Genomic DNA, 10807 nt, shown 5'->3' on the forward strand with positions numbered 1-10807 from the left:
TAAAAAAGTTGATTTTTTGTGGGTTTTTTTGTGGTTTTTTTGTGTGTTTTTTTAGGTAAACCTCTTTCTGCGTCCCCTCCCTCACTCTGACCACCCTCCTCTTAAAAATATAAAATGTCCAACCCCAGATAACTAGTGTACAATAAATAAACAGTAAACACAAAAACATACTTTATTTGTTTCTTCTTTATACAAAATAAGGAAACTAGAAGCGTTCAACTTCCAAAAAATTATAATACTGTACATCCTGACCGCCCAGCCTCCAGGACCCGGGCACGGAGGGTGGTCTGTGGGCCAGAGCCCAAGAAATCTTGGCGCCTTGCCCAGGGGGAGCGCAGGGTGGGCGAGTGTTTGAGTCTGGCCTGGACCCCCGGGCTCAGAATAAATGTCAAAGGAAGGAAGAGGTGGGGGTCTGGACCTGGGCCGCCAATGTCCGGACCGCCCCCCGCCCCTTCCTAGAGAAGCTGACCGTGATCCTCAAGATTGGCCACCAGGGGGCGCCAACGCGCAGGTGGCTCTGTCTTCCTCCCAGTGACACCCCCATCCAAGCGTGTTTCTCACTCTCTCTCTCCATCTTTTCTCTCTCTCTGGCTGGCGCTCTCTCCATCTTCTCTCTAACTCATTTTGCTCCCTTTCCTCTCTTCGATCTCTCTTTTTCTTATCTTTTTTTTTTAAAGACGGGAAAACAGAGTGAGAAATAAGATTACAAAATGGCACTCGGATTGCAAGGAGGGGGAAAACAATTGTCTCTGTCCCTTGGCTTCAGCCCTCTCTTGGTCCAAAGAGGTGCGGGGTGGTGGTGGGGGGTCGGGGGAAGTCTAGAGCGTGCTTGAAATCTCTTGACCCTCCGGAGTATTCACTTTGGTCCCAAGAAATTGCTCGCGGCTGCCGGGGAGCGCTGGCGGAGGGCGGGGGGTCCCCGGAGAGTCCGAGGGGTGGATGCAGATGCGGGGGTCGGTACCCCTCCGCGCCCAGCCGAGAAGCAGCTGCCGCTTGAGTTCGGACTCGAGAGAGAGCCCCCGAGGGCGCCCCGCGCCGCGGCCGCGTCGGGCGCTTTGGTTTCGGGAGGCTGCGTCCCGGGCGCGGGGGGCTGGGGTGGGGTGGGGACGGCCGGGCGGGGCCCCAGGGCCGAGCGCGGGGGGCGGCCCGGCCCGACGGCCTTACCACACGGCGGCCTCGTTGAGCTCGGGGTTGGGGTGCGACAGGGGTCCGCTGTAGCCGCTGGTGCCGCTCATGGGGAAGGGTGGGCTGGGGCCGCCGCTGAACACCTCGCCGGGCATGGGGTGCAGCGCGCCCGGCAGGCCCGGCTCGGGGCTCGGCGTGTCCGGGTGCGAGATCATGTCGGTGAACCTGGGGTTGTCGGCAGCGTGCGGGCCGGCCAGCGGCGGCTCCAGCGCGCCCAGCGGCGTCGAGCCGGGCCCCGAGGCGGCCAGGAAGCTCGAGTCGGCCGGGGACTGCGCCTGCGACGGCGGGCCGTGCGCGAAGAAGTCGTAGTTGCCTCCCGGCGCGTAGTAATCGCCCTGGTAGTCTGCGGAGGGGACGGGGCGGGAGAGGGGAGAGTGAGAGATGCGAGGTCGCCGAGGGACTCGAGGGACCCGGCGGAAGAGACCCGGGGGAGGGAACCCGGCGAGACGAAGGCCAGAGACGTGGGACGTGGTGGGGGCCACCGGGACAGGACGTTAACGGGGGACCGCGCGACACTGACTCGAGGTTAGAGAAAGACCCGTGGAGAGGCCTGCGGACACCAAGGGAGGCCGGAGGGGCGGAGGACCAGCCCCGGAGCTCGTGCTGGGCAGAGGGACAACTGGAAGTACGGAAAGCCTACACTCAGGGGCCGGGAGAGGCTCAGAGACGATGAGGAACACGCAGAGAGGTTCCTTGACAAAGAGAGACGGAGGGGAGACAGCGGTGGCGGGAGGCGCAACAGACAGTGACGATTCCTGACAGTGTCTTAGAGTTGGTGAGAGATACACAGAGAGCGAGAGTCACGGCGACTGCCAGATAAGGAGACAGGGAGAGATCGGCAGAGGACAGGGTGAAGGGGAGCGGAGAGGGGATGCAGCAGGGAGCCCCCAGACTCAGAGTCGATGTCAAGGCAAGAAAAGAGCCTCAGTCACCGAACCCACGGCTGAGACGAAGACCCGGCTTTATTCGACTAAGGCAGAGACAGTCTAGGGGACGCAAAGAGAAAGATGAGACGGCCGTGTGGTTAGAGACACGGGAAAAACCCGGCAAGAGACCCAGGAACGAGACGGAAGGTCGGGAGAGACAGAGGCGCCCAGAGACGCGCGAGATGAGTCAGACAGACGGCCAGAGACGCTGGGGCTGAGAGGCCGGGGAGAGGAGTAGGGCGGGGATGCAGGGGCGGCGGACGGAGACCAGGACGCGAAGTGACTGAGATCGGCCCGCGACCCCGCCGGGGAGAAGCGCGGCCGGAGCGCCTAAGGGCTGGCGAGTTGGGCCCCGGCCGCGGAACCCTGGACTCGGAGCGCGCAAGGCGGCCTCAGCGCCCGCTCCTTCGCCCCCTGCGCCCCGCCTACCCGGCGCGGCCCTGTGCCCCGCGTCCGTCCCCGTGAATGTGGGACTCCGACCGTTTGTCCCGGCCTCACCTGGCCTGGAACGGAGAAAGTTGAGGCCCAGAGACTTGGGAGAGGGGGAGGAGGATGAGAACGTTCGCCGGGCCGTGTCTAGAGTTCCGTGTGCCTGCGGTCCTCCAGGCTGACCCCGGGCGGGTTTGCCAGGACCCCAAGGTTTTGGAGTATTTGGGGACATTGAGCGCTTTTGATAAACTGATGATAGCTATGGGCTCTCTCTCCGGAAAAATGCACAAAGGCGAATTTTGCCCACAAATTCAGGGAGCATAGGGGCTCCAGATGACACGCTCGCCCATTCTCAACAAAGTGTTTCTGCATCAACCGTGTGACATCCTCCTAGAGCCCCCTTTCCTAAAGTCCTTCCGCACAGCCTCTTCCCCTCCCCCCGGGTGGGCCCCGAAGGAGTGGGGTGTGGGAACCCAGGAAAGGAACACCGTGTAGCCCGCACTCGTGACAATAACCCGCTTTGTACGGCGGGAAAACCGGCGCGCCCGGAAGCCGCGGTCTCCTCTGCAAACCCACGCCTCCTGCTTAGTGTTGGGGGTCTGTCACCCCGGCGAGTTCTGGACGCCCCCTGCCGCCCCCTTCCCTCTCCAAACCCCCCCTGACATCAGTCCAAATGGGGAGTGTCTGGAGGCGGGCTTGGAGACGGTTTAGGCGACAGCTAAAACGGTCGCCAATTACTTTTTAAAAACCACTCATTCCATTCTCCCCGTAAGTGAAGAGAAAGGTTGGAAGCGGCGAATTTGGGGCCCCTAAGGGACGGGGATGGGGGACGGCCACGGCGCGTAGCGAGCCGGCTAGCCAGGGAGGGCCTCGGCCCCCGCGCGGAGCGCGCCGCCTCCGCCCATATGGCGGCCGGGCCGGAGGTAATTGGAACAAACGCCGTCTGAAAAGGGCACAAAAGCCGCAGCTGGGGCTTTGTCCGCGCTCCCACGGGGAGCCGCCGGCCCCGCCGCCCGGCCCCTTTCTCGCCCGCTGCCGGCCGCCGACGCCGGGATCTCCCAGCACGGATTAGGCGGGGCTGCCTCCCTGGGATTGGGGGGTCCCCACCCCCCCGATTCCGGGGAAAGAGGGGCCCGCGTGTCCAGGCCGTCACCCCGTCTAGCAGACACGCGGGTAGAGGAGGCGGTGGGATTGGTGAGAGGCACACTGGTCCTGGGGGAAACCTTGGTTAATTACCCAGGCGGGGAAAAATTCCGGACTGGTACCTCCCCGCCAGCCTCCCTGCGCCGGGCGGAGATTTTGCGCTCAAGGAGCCAAAGATAGGTGAAGAGAGTTGGTGAGTAGAGGCCCCAGGACAAGTCCACCATCCCGGCTGCCTCTGGTGTCTGTAGCCCCTCAACCTGGGCCCTGCCATCTCAGTCTCTCCCGGAAAAGCACATCACCACATTTCATCCACAATTTCTGGGGCCCCTGGCCAGGCCAGAAGATCTAACCTCCCAGGCCTGCGGATGTACCAAAGCTGGTTATAGGGTTCTCTTATTTTCCCTTCTGGGTCTGCCTGGGCACCAGGCTCTTGGCCCTCCGCATTGCCACCTCTCCCCAAACTGGGCTACTAGCCTCTGCCTCTCCTCCCCCAGGCTGGGTGGCGCTGAGCACAGATTCCGCTCAGGCAGAGGCATTCCTGGGGGCTCCCCAAGCCCAGAGACTCGGGAATAGAAGGGGAAGGTGCCTTCCTAGAGTCCACAAGTCTGAAACGCGTAGGATGGTGAGTCAGTGCAGTAGTGCCCCAAAACAACTGGGTCTCAAAAAAACCAAAAACCAAAAAACCAACAACAACAAAAACAAAAACAAAAAACAAAAAACGGAGGTGAGGGAGTCAGAAGAGGTCATCCAGGAAGGAGAGCGAAGTAAGTTAACATAGTGGGGTGAAGGGAGGAGAGAGGAGGGAAGGACGAAGGGAAGGGGTGACCAAGAGGAGAGTTCGCCCAGGCCTGAGCCTGGTAATACCAACCATGAAATTCCTCTGTGCAAAGTGGGCTCCTCGCCCTCTGCAGCCCCCAGGACGGAGAGTGCATAACTGGGTTGGCTCAATCCTTGCCCACCCCAGCCCCGATGAACCCTGGTGTGCTTGAAGCTGGAGGGTGGGCGGGAGTCCTAGTCCAGAGCAACTGCCAGCCTCTGGGCTAACCGGGCCAGATGCTGTGTACACAGTCCCCGAAGCCCAGCAGGCGATGCAGACTTGGAAGATAGCAAGGGGGCAACCCCGGATGAATCCTGACCCCTCCATCCCTACTGCCGGTGTTGCCCTCCAGTGCCTGCTTTCCTGCTGGTGCCAAATACACCAGGCCGTGGGCCAGGGCGGCAAAGGCTGTGTGTCAGGTTGGGATGGGATGCATGCAGAAGTGCCTGACTTGGTATGATGCGTAAGAGTGCCAGTATATCTAGGGGGTGGGGTATACCTGTGTTGGTTGCGGGTGATCATGTGTCTAGATGCGTGTCCCTGAGGTCTCTGAACTCATGTGGTCCTGCATGGGTGTGTCCCTGCTTTTCTCATGTGTTTATCTGTTGGTACCACTGCATGGTTGAGTGAACCCATGTGTCTGATTTTCTGTCCAGGAAGTATCTGTGGGTGAGTGTACCTGTGTTGATGCGTGTCTCTTAAGGTGTGCTCATGATTGTGTACATCTTGCATGGGTAGAAGGGAGGGAGGGGTCCCGGGGCAGCCTGAGATCACGGCTATCCGGCCCTGCACCCTCAACCAGCATTGACCTAGGTGTGGGGCACCGCGTCCAAGGAGGTTGCTTACCTCCATAGTAGGTGTACGGAGTGGACCCCAACATCTCAGACTCGTCCAAGCGGCCTCCCAACGGGCGCATGCGCCTCGGACTCCGGAAGAAGGCGTGTCTCCGGGCGCCCAGGGCGCTCAGCTGTTTCATCCGGCGTTCTTTGGACCGTCGGTTCTGGAACCACACCTGCGACAGAGGAAGGGGTTGTGAACTCTGTTCCGGGTCCCCTTCTCTCCCTGCCCGGGCCACCCCCGCTGGGTCCTAGAGCCTCCTTCGCACCAAGAATGCCCTGAGCCGGGGCCGGGCCGGATTAGACCAAAGGGGTGGAGAGGGGCCTCGGCGAACCACCCAAGGGTAAAGGATTTCGCGGACCCGTGGGGCGACTCATAAAGACTTGGGCTTCCTGGTCCTCGGCCCATCCGCGGCCTGACGGCTTTATAAAGGCCTGCCGCCCGGCACGGCTCTGGTCTCGGCCCCGCGACTCCCCAGCCGGGCTCTGGCCGTTTGTCTGTCTGCCCGCGCGTCGGGCGCAGGGAAGGAGCACGTGAAGAACATCGCCTCTTTCTCTGCTCAGAGGATGGGAGGACAGGAAAGGTCCCGTACTCCAGCGAGGCTTAAAACCTTCCCTGAAAGGGGCGGGGGTGGGATTCAGAGACGTGAAGTGACCCGCCCAAGATGACACGGCCGGAAGACAGCAGGGCTAGGCTGAATCGTTTGGCTAGGAGTCTGACCAGCTGGCCCCGATCTCCGGCGCACCGTCTGCCCCTAGACCGGACTCGGCGCGCTCTTAGCCAAGGAGGCTGGGTGGGAGGCTCCGCCGAGCTTCGCAGCTCGCGGAGGCAGCGGGGCTGGGGAGGGGTGACCCGAGCAGCCCCGACCCGGGCCGCACCTGGATGACGCGCATGTTGAGGCCGGTCTCCTGCGCCAGCTGCTCGCGGATGTGGCGCGTGGGCTTCGGTGTGGCGGCGAAGGCGGCCTTGAGCGTCTCCAGCTGCTTGGCTTTGATGGTGGTGCGCGGGCCGCGCCGCTTCGTGCCCGAGTTCTGCTCCTCGTTCTCGTTGTTGGCCGTCTCCTTGTCCGACGACGTCGAGTTGTCCGTCTCCTTGGGATCGTCCTGGAGTGGGTCCTGGAGGTCCGGGGACAAACTGCGGTCCGTACAGGATGACACTGCGAGAGGACGGAGCGGGAAGGGGGCAGGGCGTCAGCGGCGGCCCGAGACCTCTCCAGTCGGGTAGCCTGTTCCCGCAGGCTCAGGCCACCACCAACCCCGGCGGGTTCCCTCCCAAACCCGGCGACAGCCCCTCCCCCAGGGGCCCGGCGCCCGCCCACTCCCTCCAGGCGGGGCTGGGCCTTCGGAAGCACCCTTCTCAAGCCCTCGCAGCACTTTTCAGCTAGTGCTTGGGAAAGGGGGAGTCGCGCTCTCTGGAGAGCCCGGCCTTCTAGGAGAGGGGACGGGAGGAGGGTACAGATGCCCTCCGGGCCTGGGACCTTCCTCTCCCTCCTCTCCTTCCTCGAGACCTCAATTAGTGTCCTCCCATTGAGGCTAGAAATTACCAGGAGCTGAAAAGACTCGGAAAGGGGAAATTGTGCGGTTCCAAACTGGGGGAGGAGGGCAGCTTGGAAAAGGCTCCTGAATTGGAGGCGGGCGGGGAAGAGCTGGCAGTGTAGGCAACCTGGAAGGCTGGCTCCAAACGCTGACTTTCTTTCCCAGCCCCCGCACCTGCCCGTGCCTTGACCTGCCCGGTGCGAGTGGAGAGCTCTGAGCCGTGCACCGCAGGCACGCAGGGGGCAAAGGAGGGAGCGCAGGCAGGCCTTGGCTGGAGGGCGCTGGGGCCTGGCCTGGGGAGGGGCAGGGGGCCTCCTACCTGAGTTGAGGCTACCCTCCTTGAGGCTGGACGAGCTCAGGTAGTCGTCCTTGCACACGAACTTGTTCTCGTCGATGACGTAGAGCTCCTCGCCCGTGGACAGCTGCTTGTTGCAGACCATGCAGGTGAAGCAGTTGAGGTGGAAGACTTTGCTGCGGGCCTTGCGCACCAGGTCACTGGGCGAGATGCCTTGCGCACAGCCTGCACACTTAGTGCCGAAGCGCCTGCAGACACAACACGGCCTGTCACCCGGGGCCAGCCCAGGGTCCCATCCTCCTGAGGCCCTGACCTCTTCCCACCCTGCCCTAGCTTCTGAAAAGCCTCCGTTTCCACATCTGTCAAATGAGATCCCAATCCCGTCCTCCCTGGCCAGAATGCAAGACGTGAGACAAATATCCAGGTCTGTTCTTGAGACTGGGACTGTCACCTGTCACGCCTCGGTCAGGTTTATTTGGACTCTGCTGGGCTTCCAGCAATGGGCGCAGCCTTCAGCCCAGCGGAAGGCCCAGAGCACCTCAAGTCGCGCCCCGCCCCCACCCCACATCCCTACCGGATCGGCCTGGGCTGCTCCTGGCAAACTCTGCTCTGGAGGTCGTGAAGCATTTTAAGCCAGGCAGGCCGGCTTTGGACCACTTCTCGGCTTTGCCTCCTGGATCCTTAACAGTCTGCTGGGGTCCAGGTAGGGCCAATGAGCCTGGCTGTCGGGTCCTAGCAATGGAGCTGGCGGGAGCCCCTCTTCTGAGCTGAACCTTAGCAGGAAGGAGGGAACTTTCTGCTGATCCTCAGCACCACCAGCACTGGACACTTTCCAGTCCCTGCTCTGGGCCCCGCCTGAGCAAGTCAGGGGCCTGTGGACTCTGAAGGGCAGGGACTGAATCTCCAGGTCCCCAAATCTCAGGCCCTGGCAGGCAGTGGGAAAATGTGACCAGAAGGCAATCCAAAACCTGCATGGCCAGAACACGGGCTCTCTCCAATGCCACCTTTTCTGTGTTCCTGGTCTAAATCCTTTTCTTTCTTCCTTGAGCGCTGGGAGAAGGCTGGCCTCCCCCGAAATGGATGGCGCAGACCGGCACTGGGAGGGGTGAGGTGCCGGTGGAGGGGGAGGGCGAGGGCCCAGGACTCTGGGGCCCCACGTCTACTTGTACCCACGTCTCTAAACAGGGCGAATTTGGGTGACGTTGATGTAGTGAGGGCATTAGAAGCCATAAGTCACTTTTGGCCTTATCCGGCAGCATAATTGGCCATATGCACCTTATCAAAAATCATTAGGTGCTTTGCAAGCACCACCACATTAGGGGCCTTGGGCCTCTGGGGCCGAGGAGTTTACACGTGTAAAGGCGCGTCTGACATTTTCTCCTATTCAAGTTCCCTAGTGCCAGGTACTGGGTTCGGCGAGCAGCCTTTCTCCAGGGCGTTAATCACGCACCCCCCCTTCCCTCCACGCAGTTGGCCCTCACAAAGCCGGGGGAAGCAGGCAGGGCTGAGCTGCCAAAAACCCCACAGCCTTCCAGGCCGACCTTCGGCATTTCTCAGCTGGGAAAGTGAGGCTCAGAGAAGTGATGTGCTGTGACCTGCCTGAGGGCTCCCGTGGGCAGCAAGGCTGGACTCTGGAGGTCCTGATTCCAGCTTCCATTTCATTTGTACTTTCAACAGAGGAGAAAATGTTTAAGGAGTTGATGGGGGGAGTGAGGAGAAGATTCCCTGCCCCATCACCAAGGGAGGCCTTTCTGGCTGAGCCCCCTCAGGAGCTGGGAAGTTTCTGTTTGTCCAGAAGCACTCTGGGGCTCCCACCTGCCTGGAGCCCAGCTTCTGGACTCCCGAACTCTGCCTGGTGGAAGAAGCCCTCAGCTGCCCCTAACTTCGCAAAAATCCGTAGTCTCTCCGAGCCTGGCTGGAAGCTTCCACCCTTGGGGTGGCCTCAGCTAGCAAGAGGCAGAGACGGAGGGGCAGCAAGTTTGTCAGGCTTCCTCCCCCTGGCCCACCACCGATCCAAGCCGGCCTGGAAAAGCCAAGCTACAAGCAGCCAAGCAGTGTTCTCGTCACTCTGCCTGGGTTCAGGCCCTTGCTGGACCGAGGACAGGAGGGGAGTGGTGGGCTCCCCGGCTCCCCATTGAATCTGGTGGGCCTGGGAGGCTGGGATGGGTTTCGTGGTGTCCCCTTCCCCGGCGCCCCAGCGGAGCGCCTGCAGGGCGGGCGCTCGGGCAGCAGGGCGGCGCGGCTTCTTACCTGAAGAAGTCATTTTTGCAGTAGAGCTTGCCCTCGCGCGAGAAGCACTTCTCCGAGAGGTTGGTCTTACACTCGCAGCACTGAACGCATTTGATGTGCCACGCGCGGTCCAGCACGTTCAGCAGAAAGCGGTCGAGGATGGGCCGCTCGCAGCCAGCACAGTGCACCATCATAGCCCCGCGCCCCGGCGGCTCGGGCCGCCTTGCCCTCCCTTTGGGCCCCCGGCCCTCGGGCCCCCTGGCCCCGCCGCTGCTCTCCGCCTCTTCTCTTGGCCGCCGCCGGGCGAGTCCGGTCCGAACCAAGACTCAGCCGGTCAAGTCCTTGGGTGATTGCGGGCCTGGCGCTGGGCTGCCCTGGGCGGGGTGGGGAGTAGTGGCGTTCACAGCCTCATGCCCCGGGCCGCGCGCCCCAGTGTATCTTGAGTGGCCGCTGGCTTCGCCTCTGCCGAGCGGCTTTCCCCGGTGGCGGAGGCGCCGGCACTTTCCCCCACTTTCAAGCGGTCCCGATCCTCATCTTTGTCTGGCCGCCGCCTAATTCGCGCATCCTTATTCAGATTTGGTGACGTGGCGAGGCACGTAGGGGGCCCGGCGGCCAATGGGTACGCGGTGGCCATGGCAACCTCTTAAATTTATAGCATATCTAAATTGGCTACAGCGTTGCGGTCCGGACAGAGCAAAAAAAACAAGGCATCAGTATTGTTGAGTATTAGCTTGTACCTGGTTCGGAGGCTAAGTAAGTATTTACCTTCCAGTTTGGGGCTGGGGGCTGGGGGCCGCGCGATCTGAAAACTGCGTCTCTCTTCTCTCTCTTCACACATATTTGGAGGGCTGGGGTTCGAAGGCCTAGTGGGAGGGGGACCTCTGCCCCCTTCACAATCCACGGAACTTGCAGAAGTTGCCCGAGGCCGGGATCGCGCTCTACGTCTGCCTCCTCTTCCCCAGCCCAGCCCGTCGTTTTGGACTCCCCCATCCGCGCGCCCCTGGGGTCAGCGTCCTGGAGCTGCGGCCGCGAGGTTCTCGGGACTCCCGGAGGCGGCACCGGCTTCCTTTGTCATATGCGGGGGCTGGGGCCCAGCCCGGCCTTTCTCAGGGAGAGGGAGAGAGAGAGAGAAAGGCCGAGCAAGCCCAGACCCAGGTTGGCGGGGGATGTCCTCTGGCCCGGTCTCAGACCGCGGAGTTGTTTCCAGCCAGAGCGCGCTGGCCACGGGGCTCGGGGGAGATGTGGGGAGGGGGAGATCCAGGATGCACCGGCCTTCCCGAAGCCAGCTCTGAAGTGATGTTCACCGCGTCTCCGCTTTCCTCGCTGCACCTTCCAGATCCCGGGTCAGCCAGTCGGGGCGCCGCGGTGAGTGGGTAGCGCGGCCGAGGCGGGCACGCTGGAGATTGCGCGG

General features: G+C 62.1%; 1 protein-coding gene across 1 annotated transcript; it reads right to left on the reverse strand.

Moving 5' to 3' along the window:
• Positions 1–1114: 1114 nt before the first annotated feature.
• On the reverse strand, positions 1115–9590 carry LHX5 (LIM homeobox 5; the record flags this gene model as incomplete). The annotated part of the gene is made up of 5 exons (XM_082354741.1): positions 1115–1528; positions 5347–5512; positions 6216–6493; positions 7192–7415; positions 9418–9590. 5 exons carry the CDS (start codon positions 9588–9590, stop codon positions 1161–1163), a joined length of 1209 nt encoding a protein of 402 aa, XP_082210867.1. The 3' UTR covers positions 1115–1160.
• Between the last annotated feature and the right edge of the window lie 1217 nt (positions 9591–10807).

The sequence above is a fragment of the Balaenoptera borealis genome (genome assembly GCF_965194805.1).
Source record: "Balaenoptera borealis genome assembly, chromosome: 14".
Taxonomy (NCBI): Eukaryota; Metazoa; Chordata; class Mammalia; order Artiodactyla; family Balaenopteridae; genus Balaenoptera; species Balaenoptera borealis.